Source organism: Tamandua tetradactyla, chromosome 11 (assembly GCF_023851605.1).
Source record: "Tamandua tetradactyla isolate mTamTet1 chromosome 11, mTamTet1.pri, whole genome shotgun sequence".
Lineage (NCBI taxonomy): Eukaryota > Metazoa > Chordata > Mammalia > Pilosa > Myrmecophagidae > Tamandua > Tamandua tetradactyla.
The window spans coordinates 2,843,141-2,862,989 of record NC_135337.1 but is presented as its reverse complement, the minus strand read 5'-3'; the positions used below and the strand labels follow the sequence as shown (position 1 = coordinate 2,862,989).

The 19,849-nt window shown below is 37.0% G+C and overlaps 1 protein-coding gene across 5 annotated transcripts in view; it reads right to left on the bottom strand.

The window, feature by feature from the left end:
• Positions 1–19,849, bottom strand: part of GDAP2 (ganglioside induced differentiation associated protein 2) — a 91,424-nt gene that overhangs the window by 56,024 nt on the left and 15,551 nt on the right. For all 5 annotated transcript variants that reach the window (XM_077119747.1, XM_077119746.1, XM_077119751.1 and 2 more), the window contains 2 exons: positions 7,582–7,735; positions 7,085–7,173 (listed from right to left, as the gene is read on the bottom strand). In XM_077119747.1, coding sequence (XP_076975862.1) covers positions 7,085–7,173; positions 7,582–7,735 — 243 coding nt within the window. The remainder of the gene's footprint in view (positions 1–7,084; positions 7,174–7,581; positions 7,736–19,849) is intronic.

Genomic DNA, 19,849 nt, shown 5'->3' with positions numbered 1-19,849 from the left:
CAGTCTCCTACTCCTGTACCCTAGAGTGAAACTCCACAATGGCAGGATTTTATTTCATTCACGGCTGTTTTTCCAGCACCTAGAACAGTGTCTGGCCATAGGAGATGCTAACTCAAGACAGTTCTCCCTTATCCTCTCTTTGGCCAGAATGAACTAGCACAAGTGTCTTTCCATTTCTTGATGCACATATTCTCCTTAGTATAATAATTTGCTGGTTATGAACTAGCTGAAATGTTGATGGCTCACAAATCTTTATATTCTATTTCCTAAATAAAAGCCCTGAATTCCCTACTGGCTGTTGACCATATCTGCCCAAATAATTCAGAGACCTCAAATGCAATGGGTCCAAACCTGACCACAACAGGTCCAAAGCTGAACCCCATCTCCTCACCCCCAAACCTGTTCATTTATCTGTATTCCTTACTTCTGTTACATAGCAACACCTAACCTGTCACCCAATCTAGAATCTTGAACTTTCTTTGATACTTTCTTCATCCTACATTTCCAATTGATTACTATGGCCAATTAATTCTACTACTAATATTTTTAACATCTACTCCTTTTATATAACAGTTGCCTTGTTACAGGCTCTCAATTCTCACACAGACTTTGGTAATATGCTCTTAACTGCTCTCCTTGTTTCTCTTTTTCCAAGTCTATATATTCACTGCTCCCTGAATTATCTTCCTTTGTTACCCTTCATACTAAATACTAATGGTTAAGATTCAAAGTCCCCAGCATGGCTCTCTACACTATGCTTCAACCAACCAGCTCTCTGATCTTCCCTTTAGACCTATTTCCCAACCTTTCTCCCACATACCTTCAGCTTTAACCAATCCAGCTTCTTCGCTGCACTCAGAAATCTGCCACTCACTTTTATACTCCCTACCCCTCCTTACATGGTAAACTGTGTCTAGAATATTTACTCACCTCTGCATTCTCTTTTCTTAAGAGTGAATGCCGACTCACTTTTCAAGACCAAGTTGGAAGCCATCTCCTATGAGAAGAACTCTATTCTTTCTTGTGCTCCTATAACCTTTTGAATATCCCTTTATCAGTGAATTTCTCACAACATTTTATAGCTTAATTGTGAGGTTTTTGAAGGCCAAATATATTTTGCATTAATATTTCAGGGCCTAATGCACCTTAATTATATGACAAGAACTCATTCCAAAGTAACTGGTAACTGAATGGACATTTTATGGCTCACATTATCCGCATACTGACTGCCTAACTCCATCACTGGGTCTTGAGATCCTAACACGGCAGAACCATTAGTTGAAGGTCTGGACCAACATTCATAACTTTCCCGATGAGCTTTTCCCCTTTATTCTGCTTTAGTAACTTTTTAAAAATGAACTCTCAGAAAGAGATTTTCTTTTATGCTCTTTACTTGGATGGCAAATAAAGTTCATACATAATAGACAGTTCCTCAGTATATAATTGTGGGATTTCTTTCAGAAGATAAAATACATTTCCAAATAGTAACCAAATTGAGTCTCATCAGCAGGTTTCATTTAGAAAAGTAATTCTCCAAAATTAAGAATGGTGAGAATAATATTTAGGATATTAAAATTCCCCTGAAAATCAATAAGGACAAACACTGTCATCTTTTTTCCTCACTACTATATCCTCTTGTTTACAGCACAGGGTCTAGCATATACTAGTCACACTCAAATGTTTGTTGAATGAATAAATGACCTGGTAAATCTATTTCAATGTAGATGTTTCTTTTAGACTTCTTCTGGAGACTACATGCTCATGAACTAAGAAAAAAAAGATAAAAAGTCTCGATACATTTATCAAGAATATATTACTTAGGTTTCAAATGAAATAAATTTTTATAATAGTTTAATAAGAAAGAAAGACTTTAATACTAAAGACTTGGAGCTAGATTATATTTATTCTTGGTCCATATATGCTACAAAAGCATACAAGTCATTTGTTTTCCAAGTACTTGAGAGAGCAGGTGAGCAAAGGGACTAATTGTCTATATGTGTGGATATCTGCATTTTTCTTAATGAGATGCAGTAATGTTAGTAGATTTAAGATGAAATAAACCAGATGGGCCTTATGGATTCTAAGTTAACTTGCCTACCTTAAAAGCTACACATATCCTTTTTCCCTAGAAATTGCCTCATCAAAGTCCCTTTTCCCCACTACTGAACTTTACTTGCCCTTACCAATAACTGCTCGAAGACGGTTTACCTGGGGCCACAACGGTAGAGTTTGCCTGGAAGATATGGGACTAAAAGTCACTATTCCTGACTCCTTACTCACTGCTGTCTCTTTAAATTTGAACCCACATGAGGTTAATAAGAATCAGAGACACAAAAGAAGGTTTACCTCAAGCTATGAGATGAAAGAGCAAGGGATAAATAGGATCAGAAACTATCAGAACCTTCAAAGCCATGGCAGGAGAAATGATATAAGGCAGGAACGTTGTTTTGATGAGGCATTGTTTAGAAAACGTGCAGCCTATAACACAGTAGTGAACAGTAGTGAACACAGTAGTGAACACAGTAGTGTTTTACTGAATCAGTTCTAGCCCTAGACAGGTTAGTGGACCTAGAAGTCAGGAGGCCAGGATATATTTTCTAAGTCAGTATAACCTTGGGAACATGATAAACTCCTGGGCCTCTTTATTTGTAAAACGGACATGAAAAAACCTAAAACACAGGGTTATTGAGAAAATTAAATGAAATTTATTTACCCCTATAGTTAATACACATTTCTTTAGCAAGTACCATATGTCGATTAGTTTTGATATATGAATGTATTGGGAACATAAAGATGAAAAGACAAATTCCTGCCCTCGAGAAGTTCACAGTTTTATGAAATTAAACTGCAACTATAAAAGTAATGTATAAATTTACTATAAAAACCTGGAGCAGAAACAATCTTACCTTAGTTTAAAAAATAGCTTATTTCTAAACAGGACAATCTAAGACTCAACAATTTTTCATCCTAAATTCTAATATGATACTGGAAGAATTTTGGAGGAATATTAAAACTTTCAGTGCCTCATGTTTAATTTTCAGAGATTTAAAAACAGATTGTACAGATTATCTAGTATAGTTTCTCTCCCAATGAGAAATGTTTTCAATAATACCTGCAACAGAGGGGCATTTATGTTCTCAGGGACAAGAAGTTCACTACAAGCATACCTTTCTATTACAGGCAGTCCTATCTCAAATGGGACCAAAATCACTTCCCTTGTAACTTGGTTTTAGTCCTGCCTTCTAAAGTTGGAGCTCTTATGTATAGTTCTTATGAAGATCTGTGAACTTCCTGAAATAGCATGGAATTGCAGTATGTATGTATATTTTTCTGGGGAACGGATCCATGGCTTTCTTTCATCAGCTGCTCAATGTAGTTTATGATGAGTCCCAGAGAGATTAAGGACTCTTGCTCTAAAAAAACAGGTTTAACATGAAACCTAAACTCCTTCAGATATTTGAAGACAGGCACCATATTTGATAAAAGCATGCTCCTCTTTGGGAAAAACACTTCTGATGTTTCAAACTATTTGTTTCCCAGTTTGCAGTATCTCATGATATATGACACCCAGAACTATATACAAAACTCTAGATGCAGTCTAAACCTACACATAATAGAATGAGATTATAGACTCTCTTGAACTGAGCACTAATTTTATACATCATATATACATATCACATTTGGCTCAAGTCTTTTTTAACCTCAATGTGGAGTCGTATATTTAAATACCACACAGGAAAGCTGCTGTTTAAGCTGCAAAGTGCTAAACATAGGTGAGGTTATTAATCTATTTTGATTCATTATTATAGCCTGCTAAGACTATGAATTCTGATTCAACTACTCAATTCACGGGCCATACTTCCCAGCTTGATATAAATTTTTTTATTAATTAAAAAAAATTAACAACAGACAAACAAAATAAGATATCATTTCATTCTACGCATATAATCAATAATTCTTAATATCATCACACAGTTGCATACTCATCATTTCTTAGAACATTTGCATCGATTTAGAAAAAGAAATAAAAAGACAACAGAAAAAGAAATAAAACGATAACAGAGAAAAAAGTTATACATACCATACCCCTTACCCCTCGCTTTCATTTACCACTAGCATTTCAAACTAAATTTATTTTAACATTTGTTCCCCTTATTATTTTTTTTTTTTCCATATGTTCTACTCTTTTGTTGATATGGTAGATAAAAGGAGCATCAGACAAGGTTTTCACATTCACAGAGTCACATTGTGAAAGCTATATCATTGTTCAATCATCATCAAGAAACATGGCTACTGGAACACAGCACTACATCTTCAGGCAGTTCCCTCCAGCCTCTCCACTACATCTTGAACAATAAAATAAGGTGATACCTATTTAATGCATAAGAATAACCTCCAGGATAACCTCTCAATTCTGTTTGGAATCTCTCAGCCATTGACACTTAGTCTCATTTCACTCTTCCCCCTTTTGGTCGAGAAGGTTCTCTCAATCCCTCGATGTTAATTCTCAGCTCATTCTAGGGTTTTTCTCAGTCCCTTGATGCTGAGTCTCAGCTCATTCCAGGATTTCTGTCCCACGTTGCCAGGAAGGTCCACACTCCTGGGAGTCATGTTCCACGTAGAGAGGGGGAGGGTGGTGAGACTGCTCGTCATGTTGGCTGGAGGGAGAGGCCACATCTGAGCAACAAAAGAGGCTCTCTTGGGGGTGACTCTTAGGCCTAAATTTTAAGTAGACTTGACCTATCCTTTGTGGGGTTAAGTTTCACATGAACAAACCCCAAGACTGGGGGCTCAGCCTATAGCTTTGGTTGTCCACACTGCTTGCGAGAATATCAAGAATTCGACTTGGGAAAGTTGAATTTCTCCCCGCTCTCACCATTCCCCGAAGGGGGCTTGCAAATACTTTTCCACTCACTGATCAAATCACTCTGGGATTCATTGGGGCATCACTCTGGACAAACCAACAAAATCTCATGTCCTACCTGAGATTCCAAGTACTTATGGTGTTCAATCAAACTATCTACATAAGTTATATTAGGAAATGCTCTAGTCAAAATATAAATTTTGAAACAAATAAACATTTTTTGCTTTAGTCTCACACATAAGGTGACATTTTAAAATATTAATTACCATCTATTTTCAGCACCCTGCAATAACAACATTCCTTTATTCTTCCTCATGCAAAAACATTTTAAAAATTTGTACATTGTACATTTCACTACTGTTATATACTCTAGGCATTCCTAGATTATACCATCTCAATCTTTAACATCTTTCTTTCTGATTTCATTTATATCCCCAGTCCTCCTCCCTCTATCATTCTCACATGCAGCTTCATTCAGTGTTTTAACATAATTATACTACAGTTAGATAGTATTGTGCTGTCCATTTCTGAGTTTTGTATCCAGTCCTGTTGCACAGCCTGTATCCCTTCAGCTCCGATTACCCAATATCTTACCCTATTTTTATCTCCTGATGGGGTTTGTTCATATGAAACTTAACTCCACAAAGAATAGGTCAAATCTACTTAAAATTTAGGCCTAAGAGTCACCCCCAAGAGAGCCTCTTTTGTTACCAATGACATATTCCAAGTTTATTCACTAATGTCAGTTCATATCAGTGAGACCATACAGTATTTGTCCTTTAGTTTTTGGCTAGTCTCACTCAGCATAATGTTCTCAAGGTCCATCCATGTTGTTACATACTTCATAAGTTTATTCTGTCTTAAAGCTGCATAATATTCCATCGTATGTGTATACCATAGTTTGTTTAGCCACTCGTCTGCTGATGGACATTTTGGCTGTTTCCATCTCTTTGTAATCGTAAATAATGCTGCTATAAACACTGGTGTGCAAGTGTCCATTTGTGTCTTTGCCCTTAAGTCCTCTGAGTAGATACCTAGCAGCGGTATTGCTGGGTCATATGGCAATTCTATATTCAGCTTTTTGAGGAACCGCCAAACTGCCTTCCACAGCGGTTGCACCATTTGACATTCCCACAACAGTGAATAAGTGTGCCTCTTTCTCCACATCCTCTCCAGCACTTGTCATCTTCTGTTTTGTTGATAATGGCCATTCTGGTGGGTGTGAGATATCTCATTGTGGTTTTGATTTGCATTTCTCTAACGGCCAGGGAAGTTGAGCATCTCTTCATGTGTCTTTTGGCCATTTGTATTTTCTCTTCTGAGAAGTGCCTGTTCAAGTTTTTTTCCCATTTTGTAATTGGAGTGGCTATCTTTTTGTTGTTGAGTTGAATAATCTCTTTATAAATTCTGGATACTAGATCTTTATCTGGTATGTTGTTTCCAAACATTGTCTCCCAATGTGTAGGCTGTCTTTTTACTTTCTTGATGAAGTTCTTTGATGCACAAAAGTGTTTAATTTTGAGGAGCTCCCATTTCTTTCTTTCTTTCTTCAGTGCTCTTGCTTTAGGTGTAAGGTCCATAAAACCACCTCCAGTTATAAGATTTATAAGATATCTCCCTACATTTTCCTCTACCTGTTTTATGGTCTTAGACCTAATGTTTAGATCTTTGATCCATTTTGAGTTAACTTTTGAATACGGTGTGAGATACGGGTCCTCTTTCATTCTTTTGCATATGGATATCCAGTTCTCTAGGCACCATTTATTGAAGAGACTGTTCTGTCCCAGGTGAGTTGGCTTGACTGCCTTATCAAAGATCAAATGTCCATAGATGAGAGGGTCTATATCTGAACACTCTATTCGATACCGTTGGTCAATATATCTATCTTTATGCCAGTACCATGCTGTTTTGACCACTGTGGCTTCATAATATGCCTTAAAGTCAGGCAGCGCGAGACCTCCAGCTTCGTTTTTTTTTCCCTCAAGATACTTGATATCATCTTAAAATTTAATAGGCAAGTCATGGTAAGTCCTTATTCAAGTAGATAAAAATATCAACCCAAGAAAGTGAACTGAGAGCCTTGCAACATGTCAAAAGAAAGTTCTATCCAGGGTGCCATGATAAGTTAGTCAATGAGTCTTCCCTTGCTATAACTATTCAACAAGTGATAAATAAAATTTTAAGACTCAAATTTATGTATAGCTTTCCAGTAATACTTACGAAGTGCAATGTGTGTTGCATCCTCTAAAGGATAACCTCGTTTTGCAGAATTGATGACACAGAATCCAACAGAAGACATTGACTGTTCTCTGCAAACAGAAAACACAAAATACATACTATAAACATTCACAATACATATATAATACGTAACTAATTTCAAAATGCAGCTCAGCCTCTCCTTCTCTCTCCTCCACAATTTAATATATTATCCCAATTATATGATCTAAGAATTACATTTATATATAATTTAGTCACACCATTTTTTGGGCTATATATTCCAAGTAAAAGACTGAGTAAAATAAAATAGGCTGAAATTGTCAAGCCACACAGATCTAATCCATTTATCTCGCTAAGTTTGAAAAGAGAATTCTAACTCCAGTGTCCCCCTAAATTATCCAAGTTCCTCAAAATCTGATTTCTATAGCTAGGCTTCATCTCTAAAACCCAGCTTTTCACAACGTATGGCATGCTATGTCCAGGAACTGAGTAAGCCTTACTTTGCCAGCTGAAGTACGTTTCTGTAGCAGCTGTACAGGGAACTTTCAGCTGCTGTGCGATAGCGGCTCTTGTACTTAGGTCCCACTGTGTGGATGATGAATCGGGCAGCTAGATTAAATCCTTTTGTCAGTTTTGCTTCTCCTGTCCGGCAACCTGAGCACAATATGAAGCATAAATAAGTCATGGAGGTATTAGGAAAAAAAAAAAACAACAAAAGACATAAACAGTGACGACATTTAAGAATTTTGAGAAATTTTTGTTTAAAATGTACATTGTACCAAGTATTTATTTCTGTTTCTTCTGTTCCCAAAGACAGTGAAATAATATAACACGTATAAATACAGAGACAGAGAATGGGAGATAAAGCATGAAGCAGATAAGCATCAACAAAATTTTGGAAGACAGGAAGTCAACAGTAGTAACTGATTCAGCAGAGCAGAGAAGGTTAACTGCTTGCACAAATGGGGTAACCAATATGAAGCCAGCTGGTGTGTTCTGAAAGGCAGTGCAGGATTCAAGGCAGAGTGCTTCAATTCAAATCCTGAGTCTACCACTTTCCTGCTGTGACACTTTAGGCAGGTACCTGACCTTTCAGTGTCTCAATTTACTTTTTTAATGGTAATAATGATAGCACCTACTTCACAAGACTAAGTGATTCAATGTATACAAAGTGTTATACGTATATCTATTGTTGTTGTTATTACAGGGCACTAGAAAGACTCAGATACTGGAGGCAATAAGTATTACTGATCCATGGTGTGAAGTAGATTAAAAAGAGAAACTGAGTTAAAAATTTGTATAAAAGCAGTAAAACCACAATAACCGCTCCTCCAGCAAGCACAGCAAGGTGATGACCTCTATACCACTCCAGTAGCAGGAAGGAAGCTTACTCTCTGAGGATGCTGAACTAGAAGTTTCCGGACTCCTGAACCCCAAGCACAGCTGAGAAGAGGGGATTTTGACTCAACAGTCAAAGCTCTAGCCCTTACATGGTTTCCAACACAACACCCTGGCTTATAATCTCGGAGGATTCCTTTCCAGGAAACTAAGAGGCCCAAAATAAGGCACCTAAAGATTCTGATAACTGAGGCCAATTCCCCCAACAAAACAGGGCTCCTACTCTCACCCACTTCAAGATCTACCAAGTAGTAATTCTGCAGATGCACAGAAAGCCTCCCAATAGCTGCAGTTCCTCCCTTGTACAGATACTGGACCGCCAAGGATCATTAGGATGTGAAGAAAGGTGTTGGGGTTGGGGGATGCAGAATAAGCAAATGCTCAAGGAGTAGATAAAGCTGTGAATAGAAGAGAACTTTAAAATCAAACTAAACACCCCCCCAACACTAAAATTAATCCACCTGGAGATGTCAGAGAAGATATAGTATATCTGAAACAAAAACATGTTATATTTAAAAAAAAGGAATACTGAGAAAATAGAAAATAACTGTTATAGTGAAATGAAAAATATAACAGAAGCAATAAAATGTTCAACAAAGGGGTTAGAACTGAAAAAGATAACCAAATACCCCCATATCCCCTTATGCCCTACTTAAATATTTTTCACTTTTATGGTTTTTCTGGAGTAATGAAAACATTCTAAAATTGATCATGGGGTGTATATACAACTATGTGCTGGTACTGTGAGCCAATGTTTGTACACTTTGGATGGTGTGTATGGTGGGTGGGCTGTTCTAGTCTGCTACTGCCAGAATGTAACACACCAGAGACGGATTGGCTTCTAATAAAAGGGGATTCATTTTGTTAGTTCTTCAGAGGAAAGGCAGCTTTCAACTAAGGTTCTTTCTTACACGGGAAGGCATAGGGTGATCTCTGTTGGCCTTCTCTCCAGGCCTCTGGGTTCCAACGACTTTCCCTGGGGTGATTTCTTTCTGCATCTCCAAAGGCCTGGGCTGAGCTGCAAGTGCTGAGATGAGGTATGCTGAGCTGCTTGGGCTGTGCTACGCTAGGGTCTGTCATTTAAGCACCAGCCAATTAAATCAAACATCATTCATTATAGCAGGCATGCCTCCTAGCCGACTGCAAATGTAATCAGCAACAGATGAGGTTCAGGTATCATTGGCTCATGGCCACAGCAACAGAACTAGGTGTCTTCACCTGGCCAAGCTGACACCTGAATCTAACTACCACAATAGCTCAATCAAACTGCATTAAAAGAAAAAAGGGCTAGAACTAAAGTTGAGGAAATCTAGAAACAGAACAAAAAGAAAAAGATGGAAAGTAAGAACTATAAGATAAGGAAACTGGAGGATCAAATTAGAAGTGATAACATTTAATAGGAGTTCCTAAAAGTGAAGAGAAAATAGAGTGAAAAGGAAAATGTAAGTACATAACACAAGGAACTTTCTAGAACTGAAAGACACGAGATTCTAGATTCCAAGAACCCATGAAATGCCCAAATTACACCAAGGCATATCCTTGAAGTTTCAGAAATAAAGAAGAGATAATAAAGCTTCCAGAAAAGAAACAGGTAACATTTGAAGGATCAGGAGTAAGAAAAGCATCAGACTTCGCAACAGCAATAAAAAAATAGAAAACAATAGAGCAACGTCTTCAAAATTCTGGAAAATGATTTTCAACCTAGAATTCTATGTCCAACAAAATTACCAACTAAGTATAAAGGTAGAAGTAGATCTCAGAAATTTTTGCCCCCCTTTACTGCTTTCTTGGAAATCTCCTGCTAGATAAACTCACAAAAATGGAGGAATACATGAAGGAAGAGAAAAGGAATTGGGAGTTCCAATCTAAGAAACAGAAAAAAGGATTTCCTAGGATGATGGTTTAAAAAAGTTCCATGACAGTAACTGTGTAGCAGATGTAGAGAGCAATCTAGGAACAAAAGAGAGGATGCAGGGTCTAGGAGGGAACTTGTTTAATTAAAAAAACTGAACTAAAAGACAACCTGAAATATCTGACTTCACTGAGAGGAAGTTTATAGTTGTATTTATAACTTGGGATTGAATTAATGATTGGCACATAGAAAATTAATTAAATAAAAATCAAATCAATTAAAAACAAGGAAGAAAAAAGTATAAAAGGAAACTAATTAGTGAGCAACATTTATAGAGTCGCAGTAATGTTAATGCTGATCACTGATTTAACTGGAAATTACAACGGAACAATTTGGAAGGACAGTGAAGGGGGCAGAAAATGAGAATTTAGTAAGTATATGTAAAGGAAGGAATAGATGAAAGAGTTTAATCTTTAGCTTCCACAGTAAGAAGTCAACAGATAATGAAAAAATGGAAGAAATCAAAACAGTAGTTTTAGCATAATATTTAGTAATAGAAGGTAGGTAACACAAAGAAGTTAAAGGTTTAAAGTATATACTCTTAGGGTGATGTGATGGTGGCTTAGTGGCAGAATTCTTGCCTGCCATGTTGGAGACCCAGTTCGATTCCCAGTGCCTGCCCATGCCAAAAACAATAGTATATATTCTTGGATAACAGGAATCAAGGGAGAAAGGTGACAGATAGAGGACTAGTGATTTCCTTCATAAACTTTGACAGACTCTTTGACATTTAAAATTATAATTACTCAACGAAAGCTCTAAGAACAAATGATATTCTAAAGAAAATTGCCACCACTGAGGAAGCTATTAAACTGAGTCCCTATTTTGAAAACTAGTAATTAAAAGAAGCATTTATCCTGCATCTCCAACAGACACTAATTCAGAGTAATCAAATAAATGCCGGTTGTAAGAAAAGGCTCTACTTTGCAGAATAATACCACCTAATAAATGTGGATGGAATGATCGATTTAGGAAAACCCAACTACATAATCTTAATGAAATTATTGATTCAGACAAGTATTATCAACTGGTGTAAAAACCATTAGGTGACTGATGGGAAAGCAGTATTGATAGAGTGAAAATAATATCCTCCAGATTATTTTTCCTTCACAAATGGCAAAACACAATTACAAATGGAGGGATCAAACATCACCAAATATGAATCAAACTTAACTTCAAGTACACAACATAACATCATCTATGAAATGTTTAAAACAAAACTTGTTTTCAGTCTATATAACTTCCAGTTTACAGGAATTACAAGGGACAAAGCAGCAAACTAAAAGGTTTGGTTAAGTAAACCAAACAAATCTACAATATGGGGTAATTTTAGAAAAAATGGCCTAGTTTGTTCAACAAGTCAGCATATAGATGGGACTGTGCTGATTAAGGGAAAAAAGACATGGGATTTAACAACTAGAAGCAATCTATGGTCCTGGATTGGATATTGGTTTAGCTATATTAGCTGCAAAGGGCTTTTTAGGTCAACCGGAAATTTTAAATATAGTCTAGGTATTAGATAATATAGTTCCTGAAATAAAAAGAGGGAAATTATTTGCTGAAGAAGGCAGATTTTTTGAGACAAGTTATATATGTGTGTGTGTGCATGTGTATATTATATGTATTATGTTTTTAATTATTTTACTCTGGTAGCAAAAAAATAAAGAGTATGTGCATACACTCACTCCAACATGCAGAAAGATTTGCACTAAATAGTGGTATTTCTGTGTGGCGGAAATGTTGTTTTTATTTATTTTTACCTTTGTGCATTTAATTTTCTACAATTCATTTACTGTTTCTTATAAACAAGAAATAATTAAAAAAAACTTTATAATTAGATTTAAAAGAAGAAAAACACAACTGAGTAAACATGTTTCTTGGCAGTCAGTTTATTGAATCAGTCTTGAAGATCTCACATCAGAGTTCAGAAACAGGAAAGAAAATTAAGTATTCTGGATATTCTGGTTTTGGAATTACACCTTTCTTTAATAATTAATAACAAAATTTCTTGACTCTGGAGACTAGAAAAACACTATCATGTTAAGCAGTGCTGTATTGTTTCCTTTCTTTACTTGTTCTTTCTAGTTCAAATTTCTTCTAATCCCAAAGCTTGAATTATGATGTCATTATAAACATTTAAAACAGTCCTGAAAGTATTTTTTTTTTTTTCACATGGGCAGGCACCGGGAATCGAACCTGGATCCTCTGGCATGAAAGGCAAGCATTCTTGCCTGCTGAGCCACCGTGGCCCGCCCCTGAAAGTATTTTTAGTGTCTGCAAAATAAATACAAATTCATTGACTAACTTCACCCTTGGTCATAACTCTGTCCAGTATAACTTTTACCCCTGTTTACAGTTTCTGAAAAGGAGAACTGCTGCAGTGATAATCTGAGTATCTGAGTATTAAAAACCAGTTAGGACTTTTCAACTTCATTTATTTCTCTCCAAATCCTACCACCCAGTAAGAGACATAAAACTGTTGACAACTGTAGCAAAAAGAGCGCTATCTGTAAGAGAATTGAGCAAGCAAAAAATATACAGTATGAACTCTTACTCTATCAAAACCCTATACTGAGGGCGGGCCATGGTGGCTCAGCAGGCAAGAATGCTTGCCTGCCATGTCAGAGGACCCGGTTCGATTCCCGGTGCCTGCCCATGTAAAAAAAAAAACAAAAACAAAAAAACACTATACTGAAATAATGAGAAACATAAAACACACAAGCAAGTACAACTTAGTGATTTGACTGGAGGGCAAACTATTTCTCTCCCTACATGCAGATACTTAGGCACATTTTTATTCGGGCCTGAATTACACGTACTTCTGCCCTGAAGCAAACAGACAGGGGAAATACCAGATGCTATTTGAACTCTCCTGGGCTGCGAGCATCTGTCACTCTAACCCTGAAAACAACAACAAAAATAGACACACTGCTTTAATTTTATAAAATTCCTAATTCAAAGAGTGAATATAAGATTGTTGTGGTTTTAGGCCAAAATAGTGGTTTAACAACGTTCGCATTTTAGTTCATCCTCCAGAACAACTACTAAATAACCAGAAACAGTACAGAACAGCTTCTGGGGCCACATCAGTGACCAGACACACAGCGTACCCCAGTCTGGACCAGCTGCACAGGCTGCAAGCCCCCCCCAGAACCGTGAGTTCCCCAAGCCATGGCGGCCAGAGCCCCTCTCCCACAGGCTGCTTCCCAGAGGGGAAAGGAAAGAGACTTTACCAGCAGCAGGGGCTTAGCGCAACCAAATGCCAATTGTGGAATTAATTAACAAATTCTGACTACTAAAAATAGGCCCCCAGCTCAGGTGAACCTGGTCAAAGTGGAGGTCGCTCATTTTTGCCCTGGCGCCATGGGGGCAGGCTGACGGAAAAAGAAAATGAAAAAGAAAACAGAGGTTTTTGTGACTGTGTTTCTACAAAGTCTTGACTGCCTTAGGATACAGTGGAATGGCTTCTCAGGCTGCAACTGCCCCAGGCATAGGCAGAAACAAGTTCATTTGAGGGCTTGCCTGGAGCCTGTGCCTTCCCTAGGGGAGGGGTGAAACCTAACTCAGGTGGATTCCCTCCCTCAAGGAATTCCGACACCAGGGCTTGGTAATTTGAAGGCATTAAAACCAGCCTACATTCTCTCCTCTGTCTCCACCACTCCCCAGCAGGGAGAGTCTGCCAAAGTTAAAGGTACCGCATCATCTTATGCTGGTGGGACCTGCAGGCAGACAAGCACCACATACTGGGCAGGATAAGAAAAACAGAGCCCAGAGACCTCACAAGAAAGTCTTTCAACCTGCTGGGTTTCACCATCAGGGAAAATTGATGCAGGTGACTCTTTCCTCATGACAGGAGACCAGTTTGGTCTGGGAAAATCCGGCTGGGATCTATAATACCTAAGGAGACCCTACTAAGGGTGGGGGGGGGAAAGACACCATATAGCCAGGGCAAGAAACAAGAAAACAAGAACTGAAAAATTCTCCTCTGTTAAAACCTAAGCTAGAGGTCCAGAAAAAGCTGAACTGAATGTCAAAGAACAGATAGACAACAAATTCATCCAGCAAGAAAATGCCAGGTAAAAGAAGTGAAAGCAATCTCCAGAATAAACTAATTAAGGTAATTAAATGCCTAGATGCCAGCAAAAAAATAATAAATCACACTAGGAAAACTGAAGATATGGCCCAGTCAAAGGAACAAACCATCAATTCAAATGAGATACAGGAACTGAAACTATTAATTCAGAATATAAGAACAGATATGAAAAACCTCATTAAAAATCAAATCAACGAATTGAGGGAAGATATAAAGAAGGCAAGGAATGAACAAAAAGAAGAAACTGAAAGTATGAAAAAACAAATCACAGAACTTGTGAGAATGAAAGGCACAGTGGAAGAGATGGAAAAAAACAATGGAAACCTACAACGGTAGACTGTGAGAGGCAGAACATAGGATTAGTGAACTGAAGGACGGAACATCTGAAATCCGACCAGAAAAAGAAAATAAAGGGAAAAAAATGGAAAAATATGAGCAGGGAATCAGGGAATTGAATGACAATATGAAGCACATGAATATACGTGTTGTGGGTGTCCCAGAAGAAGAGAAGGAAAAAGGAGGAGAAAAACTAATGCAGGAAATTATCACTGAAAATTTCCCAATTCTTATGAAAGACTTAAAATTACAGAGCCAAGAAGTGCAGCATACCCCAAATAGAATAGATTCAAACAGACATACTCCAAGACATTTACTAATCAGAATGCCAGAGGTCAAAGAGAAAGAAAGAACCTTGAAAGCAGTAAGAGAAAAGCAACCCATCACATACAAGGGTAGCCCAATAAAACTGTGCGTAGATTTCTCAGCAGAAATCATGGAGGCGAGAAAGCAGTGGGATGATATATTTAAATTATTAAAAGAGAAAAACTGCCAACCAAGAATTCTATATCCAGCAAAATTGTCCTTCAAAAATGAGGGAGGAATTAAAACATTTTCAGACAAAAAAATCACAGAGAATTTGTGATGAAGAGACCAGCTCTGCAAGAAACACTAAAGGAAGCACTAGAGACAGATATGAAAAGACAGAAGAGAGAGGTGTGGAGAAGAGTGTAGAAAGGAAGACTATGAGTAAAGGTAAAAAGAAGGAAAATTAGATATGACATATAAAATCCAAAAGGCAAAATGGTAGAAGAAAGTACTACACGTGCAGTAATAACACTAAATGTTAATGGATTAAACTCCCCAATCAAAGGACACAGACTGGCAGAATGGATTAAAAAACAAGACCCATCTATATGCTGTCTCTACTTAAAGGACATGAGGGCAAGGACACAAATGGACATTTGCATATCAATGTTTATAGCAGCATTATTTACAATTACCAAGAGATGGAAACAGCCAAAATGTCCATCAGCAGACGGGTTGCTAAACAAACTGTGGCATATACATACGATGGAATATTATGCAGCTGTAAGACAGAATAAAATTATGAAGTATGTAAAAACATGGATGGACGTTAAGGACATTATGCTGAGTGAGATCAGTGAAAAATAAAAGGACAAATACTGCATGGTCTCATGCAGATATGAACTGACATTAGTGAATAAACTTTGAATATTTTGTTGGTAACAGAGACCATCAGGAGATAGAAATAAGGAAGGATATTGGGTAATTGGAGCTGAAGGGATACAGACTGTGTTACAGGACTGAAGATAAAAACTCAGAAATGGACAACACAATACTGCCTAACTGTAAGAAAATTATGCTAAAACACTGAATGAAGCTGAATGTGAGAATGAGAGAGGGAGGAGGGCTGGGGGTATAAATGAAATCACAAAGAAAGATAGATGATAAAGACCGAGATGGTATAATCTAAGAATGCCTAGAGTGCATAATGATAGCAACTAAATGTACAAATTTAAAAAATGTTTTTGCAGAGGAAGAACAGAGAAATGTCATTACTGCAGGGTGCTGAAAATAGATAGTAATTAATATTTTAAAATTTCAACTTATGTGTGAGATTAAAGCAAAAAATGTTTATTTGGTACAAAATTTATATTTTGACTAGTGTATCTCCTAATATAACTTACGTAGATAGTTGGTTGAACAACATAAGTACATGGAACCTTGGCTAGGACATGAAATTTTGTTGGTTTGTCCAGAGTGATGCCCTGATAAATCCTAGAGTGATTTGATCAGTGAGTGGAAAAGTATTTGCAAAGTCCCTTTCAGGGAATGGTGAAAACAGGGGAAAATTCAACCTCCCCAAGTTGAATTCTTGATATTCTCACAAGCAGTGTGGACAACCAAAGCTATAGGCTGAACCCCAGTCTTGGGGTTTTTTCATATGAAACTTAACCCCACAAAGGATAGGTCAAGCCTACTTAAAATTAGGACTAAGAGTCATCCCCAAGAGAACCTCTTTTGTTGCTGAGATGTGGCCTCTCTCTCCAGTCAACACAACAAGCAAACTCACCACCCTCCGCCCATCTGCATGGGACATGACTCCCAGGGGTGTGGACCTCCCTGGCAATGTGGAACAGAAATCCTAGAATAAGCTGAGACTCAGAATCAAGGGATTGAGAAAAACTCTAGAACACACTCAGACCCAGAATCAAGGGATTGAGAAAACCTTTTTGACCAAAAGGGGGAAGAGTGAAATGAGACAAAGTGTCAATGGCTAAAAGATTCCAAACAGAATTGAGAGGTTATCCTGGAGGTTATTCTTATGCATTAAGTAGATATCACCTTATTATTCAAGATGTAATGGAGAGGCTGGAGGGAACTGCCTGAAAATGTAGAGCTGTGTTCAGTAGCCATGTTTCTTGATGATGATTGTATAATGATATAGCTTTCACAATGCGACTGCGTGATTGTGAAAACCTTGTGTCTGATGCTCCTTTTTTCTACCTTGTCCACAGATGAGTAGAACATATGGAATAAAAGTAAATAATAGGGGGAACAAATGTTAAAATAAATTTAGTTTGAAATGCTAGTGATCAATGAAAGGGAGGGGTAAGGGGTATGGTACGTATAATTTTTTTTTTATTTTCATTTTATTTTTCTGTTTTTTATTTCTTTTTCCGAATTGATGCAAATGTTCTAAGAAATGATCATGATGATGAATATGCAACTAAGTGAGGATATTGTGAATTACTGATTATATATGTAGAATGGAATGAGCATATGTTAAGAATGTTTCTGTTTCTTGTAATATTTTTTAAAAAATTAAAAAAAAAGATTATTGTGTTTTTTGTTAAATTGGGTACAATAAAAGTCTAGCCATGTTGCAATGAACTTCTGTGTATCCTCCTATCAATGATTCTAGGAATATAACAAAATTTATTCTCTGCCACTTCAATACGATACCTCTTTCAAATATTTGAGAAAAATTATCATGCTTCCCTCAAATCTTCTCTTCTGTATACTAACCTGAGTTCATATAATATGGTTTCCAAGATGTCAACCATGTTAATCATTTTCTTTTAAGTGCTTTCCAGTTTATCACTCTTAAAACGTCACAGTAATAAAAAATGAATACAGTACAGCTTGAGATCCTACCAGTTCAGAATAAACTAAAGTCTCTCCTGATTTTGATGCTTACTACTAATAATGCAGTCTGATACTGTTAGCTTTGCAGTAGGAACAACATATTATCAACTCTGACTCTATTCAATTAAAATTCCTAAGAACTTTCATTCATGCATTAGGTACTTAAAGGATGCCTTCACTGTTTGTGGTACTGGGCACAGAAAGGCCAATAAGTACACAGTTTCCATCCTCACTGAGTTTACAGCATAGCAGGGGACACAAACATCACATAAACAATTTACTAAATTATAGTCATCATAGACTGAGAGCATGTACTTTGGGGAGATTGACCTATTTTTAAGTAAAATAAAATAGTGTTTTGAAAAATAGATTTAAGCCAAGACTTAAGAATGAGTAAGGAGTGACAACTGAGAGAAAGCAGGACACACATGAAAATGAAAAGGCGCTTGGCTGACAGGCACTGAGCAGAGATCAGTTTGACTCCAGTATGGTGAAGAAGCAGGGTGTGGGATGAACCTGGTGACAAGTGAAAACTTGCAAGGCCTTGGAAACTAGTCTAAGGAATTTGGATTTTATTCTAAATCTAATGGGAGGCCACTAAATGGTTTGAAGCAGGGGAGCAATAAGATGGGATTTACAATTTAAAAAACAAACTCTCACTGGTTAGTGTGTGGAATGTGGATTTAAGAGAAAAAGAAGGGATGTAAGGAGATCAACTAGGAGGCTGATGGTACCCTGGCAGGAGATGATGATAGCATAGGCTAGGTTAGAGGAGGGGAAATGCAGAGAGATAGACATAAAGTACACTGAGGATCTGATGACAGGCTTTCTGTAGGGGATAAGGAAGAGGAAAATGTTAACCCTAAGATTTCTTCTATAAAGAATGGCATAGGATAATGCCACTTACAGAGATGGCAATTATTTCCTTATATAAAACAGGTGGTCAAACTGGGCTTCTCCACCCTGAACTTGAATAATCACTGTTTTGAACTTATCATAAAATTTTTATATTTATCTTTTTTTGTCATTTTTGGCTCATAATTCCAGTCAGTTCAGAGATTTAAAACTTTTGGTCTATATTAAATATCTCCTATTATACCTCTCAGCTTTTTATCATCTACAAATTTGGTAAGTCATACTTTATGATCATTTACTAAGCTGTAAATAAAAATGTAAAAAGGGGGCAGGATTAAGTATTCAGCACTTCAGTGCAACACTAATAAGCTCCTTCCAATTGGCAATGATTCATTAAACAACACAACTGATGACTAACAGCTGATACCAGCAACAATGAGTGTTGAAAACTTAGGATGTGCCAAAGTACTTATGCCCATTACTGAACTTCATCTTTACAAATTCATTTTTTTCTATGCCCAAATATTTATTAAGTCCTTGCTTTGTGTCAAGAATTGAGTTAGGTACTATTATCCTCCCCAGATGAGTAGCCACAGGCCCAGAGACAAAGTAACTGGTTTTAACTAAAAGGCAGTTATAATATGAACCTCAACTTAGAAACTCAAAACAACTGCTAACTATGGAGGTTTTACTTGTATATTTGTGTTAAATTTTCTTATTTTCTTAATTATCCATAAGTTCAGCTTTAGGGTACAGGTGAAAACACACACATACAAACATCCCTCATTAGGAATTTTTTTCAGACAGCTGTTCTGTTATTTTTACCAAGGACTTTGTTGGTACTATCTCTAATACCCTTTCTAATTTCTTGTGTAGTTTAGTTGAGGGTTTTTCCTTCTTCTGCCCTCACTCTCCAAGTTCAGTTTTTTCATCAGATAAGCCAATTTCTCTCTCTCTATCTCTTTCTCATGGAGCCAGCACCATAAGTATTCCTGTTCCATACTAACAAATTGTTAGTATTAATGGTAGCAGTCTAGGAAAGCAAGTTCTTAAACAGGTA